Here is a 21,831-nt window from a genome sequence, read left to right as displayed (position 1 = left end):
TACATCACATTTAATTTATAAAGTATTCTTTGCATGTTACAAGAGGTTAGAGTAAATACAATTAGATACTATTCTGTATTTTTCAAACTATAAAAAATAGACCCGTTTTCAAAGACCCATTTAAATATGGCTTTGAAAACCACAGTTTTATTTACAACAAATAGATGGAAGTGCAACAGCATTCATAAAGGTTTATGATAAATAAAAATATTATTCTGGCATCCTTTGAGGGCAGGCTTTTATAGATATTTGCAATGGCTCATAAAAGTAAAATCAATAATGGCCATCAATGTAATTTGTATTTAAACCTGAATATGAACAACCAATGAAGATTAATCATTTATTTGGGATCCGAACCCATATGTCAGAGAGCTGAAGTAGGAAGTTAGTTTCTCACTTCCACACAGATTCTCAAAAACATATTCCAATCATTCTCGTGCCTGTATGAAGTGATTAGTCACCTATAGCCAATCAATGATTTATAGCCAAATATGCTAACCCAGCTGAGTCCTAATTCAGATTTTATAACTTTATGAGACACTAAGTACCTATGTCAAAAAATGTAACTGGATCCACAATTACAGAGCCCCTGGAGAAAAAACATTAATGACAACAAATATCAGACATTTCTCAAATAAAGAGAAGTGTTTAACTTCTCAAATTTTCCTAGTTAGCACATTCCAATGGAATTAAAACAAAAACACACTTAACAGTTTTTTTTTTTCTCACCAAAATTTCCCAGTTCAAAAATGGTCTGGATTTAAGCAGTACTTTTCCCAGCAAAATCCTCTCAAGTTTAATTTACCCTTGAAACAGTCATAATTCTTTTCAGAAGCATTTTCTTGCTATTGCACAGAGACTGATTTTAAAGCCAATCCAGGCAAATGAGTTCAGAAAAAGAAGCACATTCATCTAATCCATTTAGCAAATGCTATAATCAGCTTCTACGTGAACAGTGAAATACAGAAATTTGTGAAACTCTCCGCTTGATGTCAGTTTTACTATTGTGTCGATGGTAGCCATTTCTGGCCGAGGTAGCCAAGTCCCATACAAACGGGGAAGGCAAAAAGCAGAAAAACATTGCAAAGTCTCAGCAGTTCTTTGACTTCTAATGATTACAGACTGATTTCTAGGTGACCCATGTTGCTGTGCAGTCTTCTTCCAAGGTTTACATCTCAAACACAAACGAACAGTTGCTCCCTTAAGCAGATGTCGTGAAATTATCTTCTTCTAGCTTACTTTTTATTTTCTCTAAGGTCAAGTAGAAAATGTGAGACATTCTCATATACCACAAAAGTAATACAGCAGGCTGGAGTCACTCTAATCAAATTGGGGGCAATTCCTTTGTAAAATCCACCGACGCCTTCTTTCCTTTAAAGGGAAAAAATAGATATATGCTTAATTTCCTACATAGCGAGCCTGAAGATACAAACGTTTCATTAGCATAGGGCATGGATGGACTGAGCATTCAAGCCTCCCTGTGATTCAAGTCCATGTTCTTAACATGCTGAAGTAATGCAATCTATGAGCCATTTGTAGGGGTTTCCATTCCTTCTGTGACTGACTCAGAAGAGAGGGCAGAGGCACTCCCCAACTGAAAAGTGCTGTAAGGACAACCACCTTTCAAATGTCTCTAAATGTACAAGCATGCAGGAGCATTAACTGATTAACTAAAGGAGGCATTAAAAATCTTACAGCTTATATAAATGCCAGGCGACAGTAAATCTAGCACATACAAAAATAAAACTTTATTTCCTTAATGCCTGGAATGGGAATATGGCCTTGGAACATGTCACTTGCATTCTCAATAAATATTTACTGAACTCAATGTAAACATCCAAAATATTCTGCTCCAGAATCCTTCCAGAATTACAGAAAAATATGGGGATGTCTATCTGTAACAGTTTATCCACAGGCTGAAGAGTATCTCTTCTATACATGGAGAAAAGTGTTTGCAAGTTATTGTGCAAGCAGCAGTTTAATTATATTAAACTAGGGTTTTTATTACTTCCTAGATTCAATGCCATTCAACTATCTAAGGACACCTAAATTTTAGTATATCAATTTGCTGAAGCACAGAATTTTTTTTTTTTTTTTTTTTGAAAGAGTGCGAGCAAGCAGGGGCAGGGGATGGGGAGGAAAGAGAGGAAGAAAGAAAGTGCGAGTAGGCTCCACGCCCAGTGCAGCACCTGAGACAGGGCTCGATCTCATGACCCTGAGATCATCACCTAAGCCAAAATCAAGAGTCGGACACTAAATCAACCAAGCCACCCGGGAGCCCCAATCTCATTTGATTTTTAGAACAACGCTGTCAGCCTAGATCTTCTAATTTTAAAATGAAGGAATGAAGGCTCAGAGATTAAGTCTGTGGTTCTATAGTAGTCAATGGGAAATGGAAAAGCAGGGGCCACTGGCCATGTTTTCAGCACAGCACACTGGCCTTTGCTATCCGACTAACAGCAACTGATCAGTTTGAGGCATGCAGGGCCCCTCCTGAGAGCTGTTCTGATAGGCCGCGTGCTCTCACCTCCACGTCTTTGTGATCACATCCAGCACGCCCTTGTAAAACATGTGCTGATCCTGAAGACGGGCTCTCACGACCTGGTACGGGTATGTGGCTGCTACAGCAAATATCTTGGAGAGTGCGGCAACAGATATATACTCTATTGTGCTCTAAAATGACAACACAAGACATTAATTTTTCTTTAGGCAGGAGTCCTTTAAAAATACAGAAGTAAACATTATACAGGAAAATCTTTAAATGAATCTTTAAATCTTTAATTGAAAAACATGGTTTCCCCTCTTAACACAAGTGCTGTACAAATAAGGGGTTCTATTTTTAACATGTGTGTCATTGGCCTATATTTAATTATACATTAAATTAGTGGCAGTCATCATCATAGCAGTATTACCAGAGTAAACATGACAAAATCTCCATCTATTAAATGCCCATAAATGTAAATGAGATCCATTGTTTTTGTGTTTGTTTTTTGAAGAACCATCTTACCAGCTGGGCCTCTGGTAATCTGTTGATATGCTGGTTGTACTTCAACTTCAACAATTCATATGCCATGAACTGAAGGGCACCATGTGATGTTCCAAATAGCCCAGGAATAAATCCCTAAAAGGGAACAATTAAAAAAAAAAAAGGAGAAAAAAAACAAACAATAAAAAACAAAAACTAAGCCAGTTCCCAAAGGATACAGTTTCTAGGGATGGGAGTAAGGAGTGGGTGACCTCAATGTGTAACTCAGAGAAATGGTTACTCTACAAAATTTTAGTTATGCCTTCTCACATCCGCCAGCATCTTGATGTATCTTATAGTAATGAGGATAAAAAGATAAAAGCACGGGATGCCTGGATGGCTCAGTGGGTTAAAGCCTCTGCCTTCGGCTCGGGTCATGATCCCAGGGTCCTGGGATCGAGCCCCACATTGGGCTCTTTGCTCAGCAGGGAGCCTGCTTCCTCCTCTCTCTCCCTGCCTGCCTCTCTGACTACTTGTGATCTCTGTCTATCAAATAAATAAATAAAATCTAAAAAAAAAAAAAAGATGAAAGCACAATTTCCGTATTATAAACTAGGACTTCGGTTTTCATTAAATTGCTTCTTGCCTCAGTCAGGCTTCTTTTTAGGACTGACTACAGGTCATTCAGAACTCTGACAAGAGAGTCAGGAGAAGTTACAATGGTCAGTTATTCAAAATATATTGATAATTCTTTACCTTATATAATCCACGCACACCTTCATACTTATATATTTTCAGAAGTGTATCAAACATTCCTTTATACTGTCGCTGTGAGGAGTTAACAACACCATTGTACTGTAACATAAGGCGAGTTTTTGTTACCCATAATGGGTTTGTAATGCAGAGGGTCATGGCTCCTAAAACCAAATTTAAATAAGATTATTCAGCATACAGGTTGTCACTTCTGACAATCCAGATTAAGAACAGTTCATTAATATAAACAATGCGGTTGCCCAGGGGTTGTACCCGCAACAGTAAGATGTATTCGTTGAGGAAGTCTGAGGGTTAAAGGGTAGTCATAGTTTTTGGCGGCCAAAAAAAAGTTCCTCACTCAGTTAGTGGGAGGTAAATTAAAAGGGAGATCGAAATGGGAAACACCTTCCCTTTGAGGTGTGAGGACAGCAAAGACGTCCTGGCTCCTGAAGAGTATGGTTTGTGTAGGGACAGATGGGGGTCCTAGGAAGCGGATGCTGGTAAGGAGGTATAAATATTTAGGACGACATAGTATAACCCAGAGGGGTTAAAGATTAGGGGAAAAGGATCTGGAATCCAACATCTCAAAAATTTCCACATGTACATATATATATCTACCCCAACTTTACCACAATCCTCCTCAAATCCATTCAAAGTAGCCAACGCATCACCAAACTTAAAGAACTACATAATACTTCACATTCATTACAGAAAGTGACAATTTTGTATATAAAAAATTTCATCTGGTTAAGTTTCTCATTTGCTGAGTCTCCTAAGTAGTCCTTTATTCCACAAACATTTATTAAGTCCCACTGTGATTCAGGTCTGTGCTAGCTGCTAGGTATTAAAAAATGAATAGGCTTTTTCAGACAAGAACTATCAGTAAACAAAGCGTAAAAGTAAGAGTTATAATAAAGATTTATGGGCCCTGCTCTGCTTTTCTCTTTGGAATATTACACAAACATGAGGCAATTAACAAGGCTACTAAACTATTTTGAAAACTGAAATTATACTTTAATTGAAGAAAACACCATACCAAATCATCTCAAACTATCAAGAATTCATACATTTTCTAAATTTTACTTCTTTGTGATAACTAAAATTCTTGAAATCTGTCCAGAGTAACGAATAAGAGTAGCTGCTTTCTAAGAATTGCATGTGATAACTGGTTACAAAAGCATACTTCAACTGTATTGTTCAATGGGGGGAAAATTAAATAAAACAAAAAAAATGAAAATCAAGTTGGAAGTTGCTATTTTACAGTTCCCACTCTGCCTTACCAGCTTCAGCGGCTGAGACGAGGTATTCCGTTGCCTCTAAACGTTCCACTCTTCCTTCCGTCTTATATGATTTGATGGCATTGTAACTAAAAGAATTAAACATAAGCAGTTTGATAAATATTTGAATTGGTGTCCTAAAACAATTTAGTTTTAAATGTGTTTAAAATGTGTGTAACTTAACAGCAATATCCAACAAGTAAAAGTCAATGCATACGGCAAAAAAGAAAGTTTCAAGAATGGATTTGCTGGAAATGGTTTACTCCAAGAGTTTATCACCCCTCCCCCAAAATGAATATGGCTACCACTACATATGCAAAATATTTTAAATCACATACTCATCAATGAATAGCAACAATGGGAAAACTGGGGGGAGGAGCTGTAGCAGTGGTGCAGCAATGGGGCAGACAAGGCAGAAGGACAAAAGGGGGCCCCTAACAAAGAAGTGCTGAACACATAAAGTTCGGTACTGTGGTTGGCAATACTGCTAGATAAAACACTGGGTGGGTCCTTCCTAATGGATTAACAAGGACCACAAGCAGCACACAAGTAACCTAACAAAGACATCACAGATGGTGTCATAAGAGATCGAGAACCTATGGCTGAGATCACAGAAGGCCTGTGTAGGTGGCACTGGTGGGGAGCGGAGACAGGTGCAGCTTCAATGGGGAAACTGATGAGCACGAGCAAGGGCGGTGGGGGAAGACAGGGAAACGGAGCCCCACTTGAGTGGCAGACTGACATTTGGGCTTTATCTGGCAGAAAATCGAGAGCCACTCAATGTTTCTCAGCAGAGGAGTCAGATCAGTCTATTCTAACTCCACTTTCCATTTTCCGCTTGGAAGAGGAGCTCAGCTACATAAATCCAAATTTTACCATTTCTCTTCTAACACAAAACAAGTATACTTTTATAAGAAATCCTCATCACCTAAACCTTACATTCATAAGCCATGTCCTTAGAAACTCTATTTAGAGAACGTACACAACTCAAAATTCATAATAAATTTTAAACCTATAGTTTCACCCATCTAAGTGTGTCTTAGAACTAAAAAAGAAGAAAAATACATTTTTAAACAATATTAAGGTTGAATTTGTTCTTCATTCACTTAAAAATATTTTAAGATTGTGGTTGGGCGGGCGTCTGGGTGGCTCAGTCAGTTAAGCGTCTGACTTGATTTTGGCTGAGGTCATGATCTCAGGGACACAAGATGGAGCTGCACGCCAGGCTCTGCACTGGGTGGGGAGCCTGCTTAAGATTCTGCCTCTTCCTCTCCCCACACCCCCACCAAAAGACTGTGGTTTGGAGACTGCCATAAAATTATGGGACATAAATTAAAATATGCAACACAAAAGAGAAAAAGGCAAATAGACCGGGTACTGATGTTCTAAAACCGTCGTCTATTAAAACAAAGACAAGCCTCCCTGTTCCTGGATTCAGTTTCAAGTATCAGGGCAGCGTGTGCTCCTCCACTGCCCTGCTTTGTTCCCACGCTCTAGCACAGTCAGTAACCTGAGTGTGCCTGTCCCAGGTGTTTTCTGTGGCTTCTTCACTGGTCATGGAACCGCAGCTCTTTCACATGGTGACGATACCTGACAGGTGAAGGAGGAAGGAAATGAACGAGGCAGGAAGATGATGGAGCAGGTCAAATGAGAGGCAGAAGGGGATGCGCCTCCAGCTCTTATAGCCACGCACTGGCTTTTACTCTCTGTTCCCAAGAGGGAGCTCCTGTGGCACGTGTTCTTATGAGAACCCCAAGACCTGTCCTCTTTGGCTTTCCAACTTCTTTATGAATCAGAAGGACTTCGGTAAGGCATCTTCCTGAATTCACCTCACACAAGTGGGTTCTGTAAGAGCCTTTCTCTGACTCATCCTTCACCTTCTTCCTATTAAGAACTTTTCTTCCAGACCAGATGCCTCTGATAATAGCTGACAGAGAAGGAAATAAGCCTTTTGCTCTTTCTGACCCTTCCTATTTAGAGCAACTGATCTTGTTTCATTGACAGAAATGTAAAAAAATCACTGAAAAAACAAACTCCTTTTATTTAATACTGTAAAATCTCCCAGATCTACTCACAAGAAAAAGTAGAGTCCCCAGGATAAACCTGCACCCCAGACGTTTGGGGTTACTCCTTGGTAAAGGCCTCGTAGTCCATCAATTTTCCAAATGGTAGTCAAGCAATGCACGATTCCTTTATATTTTGGTCTCAGTTCCAATCCATCGCTCACTGCAGTAAAGGCACAAAATTAGGTGAGAGGAAAGTTCTAGTTCTGAATCACGTATAGACCTAGATGTCACATTGTCACAGTAAGGAGATAAATTCAGAAGAAAACACTTTTTAGATAAAGAAAAATATTCCTCTTTATTTTTCAGAACTATTTACTCTGTATTATTTTCTCTTCAAAATATCTGATGCAGGGCGCCTGGGTGGCTCAGTGGGTTAAGCCTCTGCCTTCCGCTCAGGTCATGATCTCAGGGTCCTGGGATCAAGCTCCACATCAGGCTCTCTGGTCAGCAGGGAGCCTGCTTCCTCCTCTCTCTCTCCCTGCCTCTCTGCCTACTTGTGATCTCTGTCTGTCAAATAAATAAATAAAATTAAAAAAAAAAAAAAAAAAAGAACATCTGATGCAAATTGCTAGAATGTTCAGCAACTTTCAGTTCTTACATAGTCTCTGAACCTTAAAGCTTTTACACAGACTATTCTGTCTGCCATGAACACTCTGCCTTCTCAGTCACCTAACTCCTTTACATAGCTAACTTCGATTCCTCTTTAAAATCTGCTTAATAATTTCCCTTGGTGATCCTTTCCTATCCCCTAGATGAGCTCAAGTTTCTTTGCACCCATGGCATAACATACTTTCCCTACCATAATAAAAACACTCTTCACTGCAATCATTATTATTCAATTATTCTGACTTCCCAGTAGGAAGATGCTCTGTGAGGGCAGAGACTACTACTATTTTGCTGCCATATTTCTACTCCTATTTTAGTCCTTTCTACACTGTAGGCTCTCAAGATAGATTTGCTCAATTATTATATCCTAAATATTGTTTCTTTTCCAGATCCATGGTCCATCCCTCTCTACCACGTTCTGCCTGGCAGCCTAACCTTGTTTTCTAGTTTCTAGTTGAGTTGGGCTAGTGGGGAGGCCTGACAAGAGATCAGAGGGATGGAAGAGAGTGGAGGAAGGTATTTACTCTTTCACTTCCCTTCCTATGGGGTGACCTCAGGCAGGCTGCATTTCTCTATTGACAGTCACAGCTCTGCTCAAGGTGGCCCTCTCTCAAGGACCTTCTCCCCTTGACATCTGGCCCTTAAGGTGGCAACAGCCCAAACTGTTTCTAGCTCCAGAATTCTGCAGTATTCGTTGTGGTTTTGCCATAATCTTGTATCTTTGTAAACAGTCCTTTGAATGTTCTTATTTTGAATGTGCCTTCTGTATCCTATGGGAAAATGGAATGAAAGAATGTTAAATTTACTATCTAGGTTTTTTAAAATTGGAATTTTACTACATATAGTTTTTTATACTGCTTTTTTCTTCACTCAAGAGTATACTGTGAGAATTCCTCTTTTTTTATAGACTTGTTATTTGTAATTAAATAGCCTTCCAGGGGCACCTGGGTGGCTCAGGTCATGATTCCAGGGTTCTGGGATCGAGCTCTACATCGGGCTTTTCCCTCTACAGCCAGCTTTTCCCTCTCCCTGCTGCTGCCCCTGCTTGTGTTCTCTCTCCCCCCTCAAATAAATAAAATCTTTAAAAAAAAGAAAAGACTTCCAAAAGATTTTTAAAAATCATGTGATGGATGGGGCGCCTGGGTGGCTCAGTTGGTTAAGCCACTGCTTTCGGCTCAGGTCATGTTCCCGGATTCCTGGGATCGAGTCCCACATCGGGCTCCCAGCTCTGGGAAGTCTGCTTCTCCTTCTGACCTTCTCCTCTCTCTGCTTTCTCTCACTCTCCCTCAAATAAATAAATAAAATCTTTAAAAAAAAAATCATGTGATGGTTTTTCCTCCCATAGATATTCCATCATTTGTACAATCATTCATGTAAGTTGTTCTTTTTTTTTTTTTGCTATTATTAAAAGGTTTCTAGAGAATATTCTGTACAACATACAAATTCCTATTTCCTTAGAATTAACTATTAGAATGGGAATTAATATGGGTCAAAGGTTATGAATACAAACTGAAACTGCCCTCTACAAATTACAGTCCTCTGGCCATATAAAAGCATGTTCAGTTCATTGTCCCCTTTGCCACTACACCACCACATACTGGAGTCTGGCAAATTATCACTGTTTACCATTGCCAGGGAAAGGAAAGGGAGAAAAGTCAATTTCTTTCATCATTAACCTGAAAATGTTACACCATGAAATGAGATTAAAGTACATGAGGCTTTGTCAAAAGACCTGGGTTTAATAGCTAATTTCTCTAATTAGCTACGTGACCTTAATCTTTCTGAGTTTCGGCATCCTCATTTATAAAATGGGGATAAATATGACCTACCTCGCAGGCTGTAGTTAAGTTTATACAAGATATCAAGTTTGAAAACAAGTAACAGAGGAACTGGCTCTCAAGAAATATTCTGCTGTGTATTTCATAATCTTTCTGATGCTTTCCTTGAATTTCAAGTCTCTTATTCTCCTGATAAATTTCTTCTAAGTACCTTTCCATTTTCCTTTCCGTAATAAGTTCACAACACAGTTTCTCTCTTGAGGTGAAAAACAAAACCACAAAACACCATCTTTGCTTTTCATGGGGATGAACCAATGATTTCTTTATTGTTTTGACAAGTCACTTAATTACAGAAGTAGATTATTAAGTATCTCAGTAACAGGCAACAACATTCTACAGCCTGTACTTCCCTGATGCTATAATCTGCTCTCCACTATATAGTTAGGATCAAATCTTTAAATCTGAAAAACAGTGATTTGTACACCTGTCACTTTATACAAAAATTTAAAAACTACTGACTCCTTGTTATTGCCAGGCAAAGGGGGAATCTAAACATAAATAGGATACAAACCCTGACCCCGAGGAAGACAAAATCTTCAAAGCCGACACAGCAACAATCACGCTGCCCAGTTAGGAGCACTATGGTGAGGATTACAGAAGAAACAAAAAAAATGTTCTGTATAGAACATGCAGTAGAGTGAAAGCGAATGTGAGAGAGACGATGCTAGCGTAGAGCCTTGAGATTGATTAGAAACTTGTCTTTGGGGAAAGGAGAGAAAGATTTGTCTCTAGACAAGCGCAACAGCTGTTGTGGATACCTGCAGGTATCACAGTGCCTGGCGCTGTCTGGGAGAACATCAGGGATTCGGTATAAAGTGTACAGCTGATGGAAGGAAGGGCTGGTAGGAAATTAGGCTAGAAAGCAGGGCGACGGTGTGATGGTGTGAACTGTGTCCCCACACCGTCCCAGTCCACTGCAGTGTGATTGGACCTCCACCCATGACTGCAAGAGCTCTAGAGAGCCTGAAGTGAATTTGGGGAATCCTCTCTTTCTCACCAACTATTTAGCAGCACATAAGACTGTCTACCTCCTAAACCCTCCTCTTTGGCCTAATTTTACACGACACTCTCCTGATTTTTTTCTTTCTTCTCTGGCCACTAAATCTCCTTTGCAGCCCCCTTCCACTCCAACACTTAATTGTGTGACTCTGAGTCACTTACTTCATTACTCTGTGGTTGCACTAACTCATCCACAAAATGGGAGAAATAATAGAACCTAACTATGAAAGTTACAAAGGGCTAAATGAATGAATACATATACAGCCCTTAAAACCTTTCTGTGTATGGCACACAGAAAGCATTCAGTAAGTATTAGTTTATTTACGCTACAGGGGCTGGCAATACTACACTATATATACAACTGGACTTTATGCTATTCTTGTTACTTGATTCTACATTTTCATCCCTCGATTAATTTGTGGATTATTGGACTTTCAAGTTATTTAGAAAACTACTGTTATACCTCGTTTTTCGTTGAGGCGTATGCGCGTGCCCTCTCTCTCTCTCATCAGTCTTTTTTAAAGTTTTATTAAGTAATCTCTACTCCCTACATGGGGCTTGAACTTACAACCCCAAGGTCAAGAGTTGCTCGCTCTTCCAACTGAGCCAGCCACGCACCCCTCTCTCTCATCATTCTTGGATGATTTAAAATTATATCTTAAAGTTAGAAGGGTCCTTATCAATCACCTCATCCGACCGACTTTTCCACTCAACACAGGGGTATCTTCTATCTTCTGTCTTCTAGCCCTGAACCACTTCCAGATATCACCAGTTTCATTTCTGAGCACCCCCACGTGGGACAGTCACAAACTGCTTACCTGTTATTTCCACTCAACCTCTACCTGGTCTTTGGATCAACCCATAATAAGATAAATCCCTTTCCCACATGGCAGTTCTTCAAATATCTTAAGTCATCTGTCCCTGCCCTCCACCCACCTGAAGCCAAACTAGTTTTTCCAGTCATTTCTCACAAGTGATTTCTAATCTTTCTACCACACTGGACACAAAATTTTGAATTTGCACCTGAACTCACTGAAATACTCCAGGTTCGGTTCAATGGGGCATTCAAGACTAATTCCCCTTGTCACGAGGTAATTACAATTTCATTATAAGGGCCTAAGTTTTATGAAAGCATACATAAGAACTACAGCATTAGTGCTGCTGGCCAATCAACTATTTTGATTTGTTATTCATCTTCCTAAATTTTCCTTTTCTATCACATTTCACGGCCACACTTTATCATTACAAACTCCTGCTTTGATTCCTAGATCTCTGTCTAGGATAGAGATAGAACCTCTATCCGGTCTCAATCATCTTACCTATTACCTTGGCCACAATGGTCTCCTAAAACTCTCCCCATTTCATCAAGATTACCATCTCCTCAGGTACCAAGAATTCCCTTTCTTCAGGCACAATCTGCTTCACAGCCCTGCTTAAACTCACCAAGCCACCACTATTCCTCAATGATCATCTCAACTGTCACCTCTTCTCCTAGACAAAACATCGGAGACACCAAGTCATACAGGCCTGTACCTGCAGCCAAATCCAAAATTCTTTTCTTTATGTTCAAGTCCCTGTATACCAGGGATTCCTAAAGGTAGAATGGTGAATGGTTAAGAGTCCAAGCGTTCTAGAATTAGACTGCCTGGGTTCAAATCCCACATCCAAGCCGTTATAAACTTGAGACTTGAGCAAGTTGGTCAACTTCTATTATTCTCATTGGTATAGTGGAGATAATAAACTTGCAGGGTTGTTCAGGGTAGTAAATGAGATAGATAATGCATGTAAAACTCTTAGCTCATTGCCTTGCTCTTAGTAGATGCTCAATGTTATTTGTCACCACAATTTTTATCTGTGCATGTGTTACAAACTCCATGGAAATTATACGCCTTTCCGGGTTTTCTTCTAGGGAGTATACGCCATGATTTTCACTGATTTTTCCTCCGTAGAATGGCTTCTTGTCTCCTTTCCAGCTGTCAAAATATGAGGCCTTCTGTGTGGAACCTCAAGATCTAATGGAACCTTACAGATACAGATACAGCAATCTAAAATTTTCCTAATAATCTGTCTCTACTCTTATTTTGATATTTGCATTTTGCCCTTGGTTTTATGTTGTCTTAGAATTGTCTTTTATGTGACTAACTCTCAACGCTACAGTTAGACCGAAACTCCCTCGAGGATGAGAACTGTTTGGGTGCCTCTGCATCCTGTACAGCAATCTACAAATATTAAAGGAACAATATATTTAAGGTGGATAGAATCAGTCTGATTCTTGAAGATGAACCATTTTGCAGATCTAATTCTCAAGGCAGAACCTGTCATAGTAAGAAAACCAAATGCCAGAAAATAGTTTCCCAGTAAAGTTATCAAGACCTTCTTCGGAACTATCATTGATCAAGACCTTCTTTGGAACTATCTTTTCTAGAATTCACTGTTGAGTTTAACTTCCACGGTACTTTGTAAATTTCACTTACCTCACTGCACTTAATAAACCTAAATTTTAAAAAAGAGCATTTGGATTCTAGCTCTCTATTCCTTCATGGGATTTTGTACCACACTATAAGCACCAAAAAACGTCTTCAAGAGAATCCTATCCTAAACCCATTCCCAGCCACCCGCTGAGAATTAGCCCTACCCCAAGCACTTTCTCTCAGGTCTACCGCCAAACACGTGGTTACCGTTAAGATTTCAAAGTACCTCCAAGGGTGAATGATTAGCGCATGCGAGGGCTGAACCCTAAAATGTGCTAATCCCTTTCTTACTTTATAAATATGAAGGTGAGTCCCCCATCCTACGCCAATTTGAACTTTTCTCAGAATTTTCTAACCCTGTTGTCTATCCCTTAGACTTGGGGAACGGGGACGAGGACAGCCAGATCCCTTTCTCAGGCTCCCCTTCCTCAAATCTAGTTCCAGGTGAAGCAGTATGAACAGCATTTGCTTCAACGCTCGCCTGGGAGAACGCAAGGCTCTGGGGAGAGCAAGGCCTACTTTTGAGTCTTTATCACCCAGTTCGGGGTACCAGCAAGGAGAAGGAGCCCAGGGTCCGAGTGGGCTCTTACCGGCGAAGCGGATCTTCACGAGGTCGAGCGGGTGCAGCGCGAGGTTGGACAGGACCCCGCCGCTCACGCCCGCCACCAGGTTCTCGTACCGGACGTGGCGGAATACCGTGCTCCACGCCGACGACCCTGACGCTGACTGTCCCTGGCCCGTCATAGTCCCAGGACCCGCTGATACCGCGCCCAGGGCCGCGGAGGTGGTAGGAGATGCAGTGGCCGCCACCGTGGCGACCGTCGCCGCCCAAGAGCAGAAACCGCGGGGGGGGGGGAAGGGGGACAGCCCACTTCCGGGACCAGCGTTAGGACGCGGTAACTAAGCGGAGAGACCCCAGCGCAGAGCCGGCGTGAGAGGGGAAAGGTAGCACGTCACGCCTGCGGAGAGCGCGAAGGAGGCGGAGCGCTGGCCTCCGTCAAGGCCCCGCCCCCGTCCCGCCCCGCCCCCACCTGCTGCCGTTTCGGGCCGAGGGTGGCGGACACGGAGCACTCTATTGAAGAACCACCTCGGGCCAACCTCTGCCGGCAAAACTACGGAGCGCCGCAGGGTCCTGCTGAGGCAGCCGGCTTCCGCACCGTGGAAGTCACATGACAGGAAGTAGTATTGAAGAAGTGGAAGTAGCATGTGTCTGAGGAGGCGGTGGTAATCCGAACACGGAGGAAAGGCTTGGGGGATCGGGGGTAAATAGCAGCCAAAATGAAGGTGAAGATGCTCAGCCGGAACCCGGACAACTACGTCCGCGAAACCAAGCTGGACTTACAAAGAGGTGAGACAAGTTATTAAGGAATCTGCCAGCCTTGAGTCCGCCCTCGGCTTCCACGGAGCAAACCTGGGGGAACACTGGCGCTCCAGGCTCGTTCTTTCCCTGTTCGCTTTTGCCGAGCCAAAGTTTGTGCAGATAAGGATATTGCGGGACGGGGTAGCCGGTAACTTCTCTTCAAGGCCGTTTTTGAAGAACTTTTTCTGGTGGTAGGTGAGAAAGTTGGTCGTACCTGGAATGCTTCCGCCTTCCCCTTTCCACCTGCTGCTCTCTGACTTTTCTCACATTCCGGTTGTAGAGAAGTGGAACTTGAAACCCAAGCAAGTGAATTCAAGGATCGAAAGGTTTCTTTAAACCTAACTTTTGGCAACTTTACTTCTTAAAGTTACTTAAAGTTCTAAATGTGGGAAGAGACAAAGGTGAAACGTAAAGCCATCAGTTTTCTAAACTTGTGGAGAGGCCTGATGGGGAAATGGCCAAAGTGAAATTAAATTAGTAAGACTTATTATTTATTGGTCTTACTGGTCTGTTCCCCCAGTAGCATCCTGACTACTTATCATTTATACATCATAATATCTAAACGACGAGGGATTAACCATGTCTGAAGAGAATAACAAAGGCTTTAAGGCAGGAATAAAGATAAAACATAAGAGAAGGGCCATGTCTTCGGAGTTTGAGTGAGTGGGATAAGCCATAGAAGATGAAGCTCGGGTGATATTTCGGTATTTTGATTGAGTAGTAGAGATTATTCATTGTGTATGAATAAATTCTGAGAAGTAAATATGTGGTGTCTGTTCACAAGATGTTTACAGGTTAAGTAACAAGATAGTAATGTTTTTAAAATGCAAACTGGGTGGCTCGGTGGGTTGGGCCGCTGCCTTCGGCTCAGGTCGTGGTCCCGGGGTCCTGGGATCGAGTCCCACATCGGGCTCTCTGCTCAGCGGGGAGCCTGCTTTCCTTCCTCTCTCTGCCTACTTGTGATCTCTGTCTGTCAGGTAAATAAATAAAATCTTAAAAAAAAATGCAAATTGTTATGTCATCTGGACTTGACATCATCCTTGCTCCTTGAACCTCCGATCCCATCTTCCTCTCTAGTTTCACTAGTCACTATTTTCCTTGCAAGTAGCTTACATTTACCCTTGGATTTCTGAGTACATTTCAGACATTTTTCTTCCACAAGGCCTGTGGCACACACCATACTCAATTTAGCTCCTTCCTCTGAACAATAATCTTTCCCTACTTACTCCCTGTGGTTGTCGGCCCCCCCCCCAGCCTGTTTGAAGCACTCTTCTTCTATGCTTCAATCACATTTTTGTACTAACATCAGAGTGTGTATCACATTGTCTCATGATTATTTTGGTTATCAGTCTTTTCCATCAGACTGAGCTTGCATAAAAGGGAAGAATCATATTTGTTTCTATATCCACTGCGTCTAGACAACACCTGGCACATAGTGTTTGTTTTATAAATGTCTGAAGGAAGGAATGAGTGAGTGACTGGCTGGTTGTAGGCTCTCCATGTTAGGAGGTTATTAGTCATCTGATGTTATTAAGTGTCTTATTTTCTATAATATCTTCCTATTTCTTTATAGTTTCTGATGGAAGTTTTTTTTAAAAGATTTTATTTATTTGAGGGGGAGCGAGGGAGCATGGGCAGAGGAAGAAGGAGAAGCAGACTCCCTGCTGAGCAGGGAGCTTGACTCAGGGCCCAGTCCCAGGACCCTGAGATCATGAGCCAAAGGCAGATGTTTAGATGGACGTTTTTAATAGCAAAATGGAAAAATAGAAGTTTAGGCGCTCCATAAAACACAAATCAAGGAAGACATTTGTTACCCCCCCCCTTTTTTTTAAAGATTTATTTATTTATTTATTTGAGAGAGTGTCTCAAGCAGACTCCCCTGGGAACGCAGAGCCCAACGCAGGGCTCAGTCACAGGACCCCAAGATCATGACGTGAGCCGAAATCAGTAGTCAGCTGCTTACCAACTAAGTCACCCAGGCGCCCCATTTGTTATCTTTTCTTATTCTTTCATTCTTGTTTAGGTGTTATTTCCTTTTGATTGAATGTTTGATATAGTACCAGTAATAGGGAGTTAGAGAAATAAAAAGACAACAAGTTGAAGATGTGGCATAAGGAGATGCATTTACTTTTAAACATTAAGGGTTTTTAGACATGTGTGCTTAGAACACAACTGTAAACTGAGACAATATGTTTGGCAGCATAGGATAATAGTTAAGAACATGGAATCTGAAACCAGACTGCTTTGGTTTGAATCCTGGCCTTATCACTTCATAGGCAAGTTATAATTCCATGCCTCAATTTCCCAGCTATAAAATGGAAACTAGTAATAGAATTTACCCCATAGTGCTGTGGAGATTAAATGAATTAGTATACAGTATTTGGAACAGTGCCTGGGACATGATAAACTGTTTTTTAAGTAAGTAAACAAATGCGTGAAGTGCTCAGTAAAAAGTTACTATAATCATAATCACAGCAGTGTATATCAGTATAGTGGTTAGCACTGGTGATTAATACTGTTACCTGCCTCAAAAGGAGCTTAGAGTTCGGTTGGGTAAACATTTGTCAGAGATTTGTTTTGTACCAGGCACTGTGCTAGGCATAAGTAGTAAAGTGGAAAATGTGGTGAGAGCCCTGCCCATCAAAGCTTTGCAACCCAGTTAAAGAATGTAGTAGGACATATAAAAGTAAAAGCTGAGGTTATATGTAGGGTCTAATTATTTTGCAAGATGTATGCATTCCATGATTTTCCGGTAGTTTTGGAAACCTTTGGAAAGGTTTCTGAGTAAAAGGGCATCTACTTTTGTATTTTTCACAGTGCTAGGCATAGAACAGTGTTCCTAACAAAGGCTTATTGAATAACAAATTGAATAATTAGCTGAGGAAGACCACAGGAAATATTAAAAGTGAATTATTTTATTAAGAGAAGTCATTTTTATTTCAGTTCCAAGGAACTACGATCCTACTTTACATCCTTTTGAGGTCCCACGAGAATATGTAAGAGCTTTAAATGCTACCAAACTGGAACGGGTATTTGCAAAACCATTCCTTGCTTCTCTGGATGGTCACCGAGATGGAGTCAATTGCTTGGCAAAGCATCCAAAGAGCCTGGCTACTGTCCTTTCTGGGGCATGTGATGGAGAGGCAAGTGTCACTCTAAACATTCTGATTTTAAACTAAAAATAGTTATGTTACAAATGTTTTCTAGTTTTGTGTTACTGCAGATTTTGATTGCTCTGATTTCATTTTTTTGTGTCCTATTTTTTATTAATTCTCAAGAATGAATTCTGTTTGAATTACGAACTACATAGTTTCTTATCTAAGCCTCAGAAATTAGAAATGTAACAGCTGAAGCCTCAATTGAGCTGAAGTCTCAAGCATGTTTACAGTAGTAAAGGTATTTGTGAGTTTTGGGTCCCCCTGCCACAACAGAGGATGTTATAGATGATTCAACACTTATTTCCACTCTGGCAAGAAAAGAAAGTTTTGAAACAGTTTAAACTGGAATCAACAGAGTCCATAACAGATTGAATTTTCTGCTTGTTGATATACTGTCCATATGCACTGCAGTATTTTAAACTAGAGGATTTTGTTTCTAGCAATCTGGTAGAGTGAGTCATAGGCTTTTCAGCGTGAATTTATTTTTCTTGGAACATAGTACTCCTGTGCTTGAACATTTTATGTTTATAGTTCACTAAAATTTCCTGGTATGCTTTATCATAGGTTAGAATTTGGAACTTGACTAAACGGAAATGTATCCGTACAATACAAGCCCATGAAGGTTTTGTACGAGGAATATGTACTCGCTTTTGTGGGACTTCTTTTTTTACTGTAAGTATAATGCAATTAAGTCATTAACTCTTCTCAACATGTGTAAGACTGAGCTAATGTTTTCTGAATACATTTATTTCTTCCAAGAGCCTTTTAGAGTTTCACAACCCAATGCAACTTCTTAAAGCCTTGAAAAGTCCTAGTTTTCTTTATATACTTGTAGCCTTCTTCATACTTCTTGATTTTTTAAAAATAATGATTTAGCGTGTATTCGAATTAATATTCTGTAGAACCCTGAGAAGTGGGATTAATGCAAGGCAAGGCTGGAAAGGTGGTTTACTCTGGAAGATTTTCACTGTTGGAGATGAGTAATTTGTACTTTGTCAGATAGTAAATTTTGGAAGTATTTATGTGTGTGGTAAGGTATACAGAATGTACAGTTTACCATTCTAATCCTTTTTAAGTGTCCATTTCAGTGGCATTAAGTACATTCACGTTATTGTGTGACTGTCACCACTTTTTCACCTTCCCAAACTGAAGCTCATGTCCCTTAAACAATAACTCCTTATTCCCCCTGCTCCCAGCTCTTTGCAACCACTGTTCCACTTTCTTTTTCAATGTAGTTGACTATTCTAGGTGCCTCACACAAGTGGAATTACATAATATTTTCTCTTTTGTGTCTGCCTTATTTCACTTAGCATAATGTCTTCAGGCTTCACCCATGTTGTAGCAGGTATCAGAATTTCTTTACTTTTTATAGTTGAATCTGTTGTACGTACATACATTTTGTTTATCCGTTCATCCATCAATGGACATTTGGATTGTCTCCACCTTCCTGCTTTTATGAATAATGCTGCTATAAACATTGGTGTGCAGATATCTGCTCAAGTTCATTGCAAGTTTAGTAACAGGAATGAATCTAAGCTGTGTTTTGAGGTAATTAATTTGACAGCAGTAAATGATCACTTTGGAGGCTGTTTTAATAAACAATAATGAATCTGTGCTAGGGAGGGAAAACCATGGAAAATAGTTGTTAGGTTTAGAAACATTTTGGAGGGGGCGCCTGGGTGGCTCAGTGGGTTAAGCCTCTGCCTTCGGGTCAGGTTGTGATCTCAGAGTCCTGGGATTGAACCCCGCATGGGGCTCTCTGCTCAGCGTGGAGCCTGCTTCCCCTTCTCTCTGCCTGATTCTCTGCCTACTTGTGATTATCTCTCTCTCTCTCAAATAAATAAAATCTTTAAAAAAATAAAAAATAAAGAAAAAGAAACATTTTGGAGGTATGACAGGCTTGGCAACTGAGGATTGTTTAGAAAGATTCCTTTTCCTTCCAGGAGTGGGGAAGTCAGGAGTGTCAGAAGCTTTAGAGGAGAGAGGGAATGGGAAGGGCATGGTATGATGAACTGGACTGCAGTGGGCTATGTGAGTGAAGAGGTCTGTCAGGCCCTTATAGATGTAGTTCTGGAATTGAAGTTCTGAAGAAAGTCAGAACTAAACTTGGTATCATCAGTACAAAAATAAAGATTGAAGCCGTGGTATGGCATTCACTGGGGGAAAGTGACAGGGAAAATGTAGAAATACAGAAATGTCAGGGAAATAGCCTTGGAGAATGCCTGCTCCGAGGAGGTAGGAAAACTTTGGGAGTAGCCAGAGAGCTAGAAGAGCCTGTAAATGAGCTTAATGTCCCAGGGGGAAAGGATCATTGGTTGTGTGAACGACTACAAAGGATGACGAGGATGAAGACTGAAAGAAATATTTTAGGAATCTAGATCTGTAAAAAATAGAAAGTTAAAGGTCCTGTGATTTTAATCTTTCAGATTTACCACTGTTGGCAGTTTGGTATCTGTCCTTTCATATGTTTTGACATATGTTTGATATATAGCAGCTTGTGTATACAGACGCACTAATCAACTGCGTAAATCTTGAGTAGCATGCTGGGTGCCAGGGTAGATGGGAAAGGAATAGCAAAGGGAGGAGATGACTTCTGGGGAACCTTTAAATATTTGAAAGATTTTAAAAAAAGTTTGAAAGATTGTTGTGTGAAAGAAGAAATGGACTTTTCTACATAGCAGCATTAGGAATAGTTGTTAATGTTAAAAGATTTTGTTTCGGTGTAGGGACAAACTTACTCGCTGTCGAAAACCAAAATAGGCTGCTTAGCTAATAGGCAGGGAATTTAGGTATTTTTCAGTAAAGGGTGTTTTTGTTTTGTTTTGTTTTTTAAGATTTTATTTATTTATTTGACAGAGATCACAAGTAGGCAGAAAGGCAGGCAAGAGAGGAGGAAGCAGGCTTCCCGCCAAGCAGAGAGACCAGTGCGGGGCTCGATCCCAGGACCCCAGGATCATGACCCGAGCTGAAGGCAGAGGCTTAACCCACTGAGCCACCCAGGCGCCCCTAGCTAACACTTTTAGGAGTAAGGCATCTCCACATGCTGTAGAAACTGAGATTGTCATAGAGATGGTCTTTTTTTTTTCTTTTTTTAAAGAGTTTATTTATTTATTTGACAGACAGAGATCACAAGTAGGCAGAGGCAGGTAGAGAGAGGGGGGGAAGCAGGTTCCCCGCCAAGCAGAGAGCCCATTGTGGGGCTTGATCCCAGGGCCCTGATATCATGACCTGAGCTGAAGGCAGAGGCTTAACCCAGTGAGCCACCCAGGTGCCCCAGTGAAGGGGTTTAAACAAGCTTCATCACCCTGTATACAGTATGTTGTAGAAGGAATTGGGTGGGAAGTTGGAGCAGACTGACTATAACTACACTTCCAGTTGGTTATTCTTTGGGGTATATTGATTAGTTTAATATCCAAGGCAGAGGATTTACTGGCTTTTTTTTTTTTTTCCTTAATGCTTAAAATGAAAAAAGTCAGAAAAATATTTCATATTCACTATTCATGTCCTTTGTTCAAATAAGACATGTGAAAACTACTTGTTGGCTGAATTTTAGGATTTAATGTTTCAAAAAATGTTCAGTACACAGTGTTGCAAAAGATAAATCTTTATTAGCTAAATTTCATAATATCTACTATATCTCAATTTGTGGCACCAACAGGTCTTTCTTCAGCTTACTCAGCCTTGAGATAAGATATGCTGGCCAGGCAATTATTGCTTGGCTCCTCATTTCTACAAAATTTTAAACCTTTCTCGGGATTGATGATCTGCTGAGGCTTCTACTCAACAGTCTGTATAGAGTAGCATAGTCAATTACAAAGGAATTCCATCTTGAGTTGGCAGATAGTAGAAGAAGCTTGATCGAAAGCAGCAGTCTTTATGGTAGATGTTCTCAGTGACAGTTTTATCCTGTCTTTCAGAAATGCTAAAATTCCAGTGGGTCAAGCCAGGTTAGCAAAGACCTCAGTATCTAAATTGCATCCTCAGCTCCTCAACAAAAGAAATTCCTGTCTGACCTTAGTACCAAAACTTCTTCCCTAATCACTTACCTGTTCTAATATCATGGGTGCTGTGCTGTGGATTGTTTTGCAGGAAGGATTTCCCTCTTTGAGTTTGGTATAAGAAAAACTAAATTTACACTTCTGTCCTAGATAAATATATTTTTGTTAATATTTTTATTTAGAAAGTGAATATAGATTATGTATAATATGAATGTAAAAACCTAGAAAGTTAACGTACCCTGTATTTCTATTTTCAGTTAAAACTAGTAGTTTGGTGTATATATAGAATTGTTTGCACCCCATATATGATTATCTTATGTTTTTAACCCTAAACTAAATT

The 21,831-nt window shown here is 40.4% G+C and overlaps 2 protein-coding genes across 2 annotated transcripts in view; one reads left to right on the top strand and one right to left on the bottom strand.

The window, feature by feature from the left end:
* SLC25A32 (solute carrier family 25 member 32) lies at window positions 1–14,058 on the bottom strand. Its single transcript, XM_046025073.1, has 7 exons — window positions 13,566–14,058; window positions 7,071–7,221; window positions 4,999–5,084; window positions 3,722–3,882; window positions 3,008–3,121; window positions 2,528–2,673; window positions 1–1,371 (listed from the first exon to the last, which is right to left on the bottom strand). The coding sequence occupies exons 1-7, from the start codon at window positions 13,717–13,719 to the stop codon at window positions 1,236–1,238; spliced, it is 948 nt and encodes a 315-aa protein (XP_045881029.1). The 5' UTR covers window positions 13,720–14,058; the 3' UTR covers window positions 1–1,235.
* Window positions 14,059–14,180: 122 nt separating this feature from the next.
* The window catches only part of DCAF13 (DDB1 and CUL4 associated factor 13), a 28,442-nt gene continuing 20,791 nt past the window's right edge, over window positions 14,181–21,831 (top strand). Inside the window, exons 1-3 of the mRNA XM_046025057.1 lie at window positions 14,181–14,323; window positions 17,279–17,478; window positions 18,058–18,165. Of these exons, the coding sequence (XP_045881013.1) occupies window positions 14,254–14,323; window positions 17,279–17,478; window positions 18,058–18,165 (378 nt within the window). The 5' untranslated portion in view covers window positions 14,181–14,253. The remainder of the gene's footprint in view (window positions 14,324–17,278; window positions 17,479–18,057; window positions 18,166–21,831) is intronic.

This window comes from Meles meles, chromosome 1 (genome assembly GCF_922984935.1).
Source record: "Meles meles chromosome 1, mMelMel3.1 paternal haplotype, whole genome shotgun sequence".
Lineage (NCBI taxonomy): Eukaryota > Metazoa > Chordata > Mammalia > Carnivora > Mustelidae > Meles > Meles meles.
Note: the sequence above shows the minus strand (reverse complement) of the source record. Positions and strands in the feature narration are given on the sequence as shown.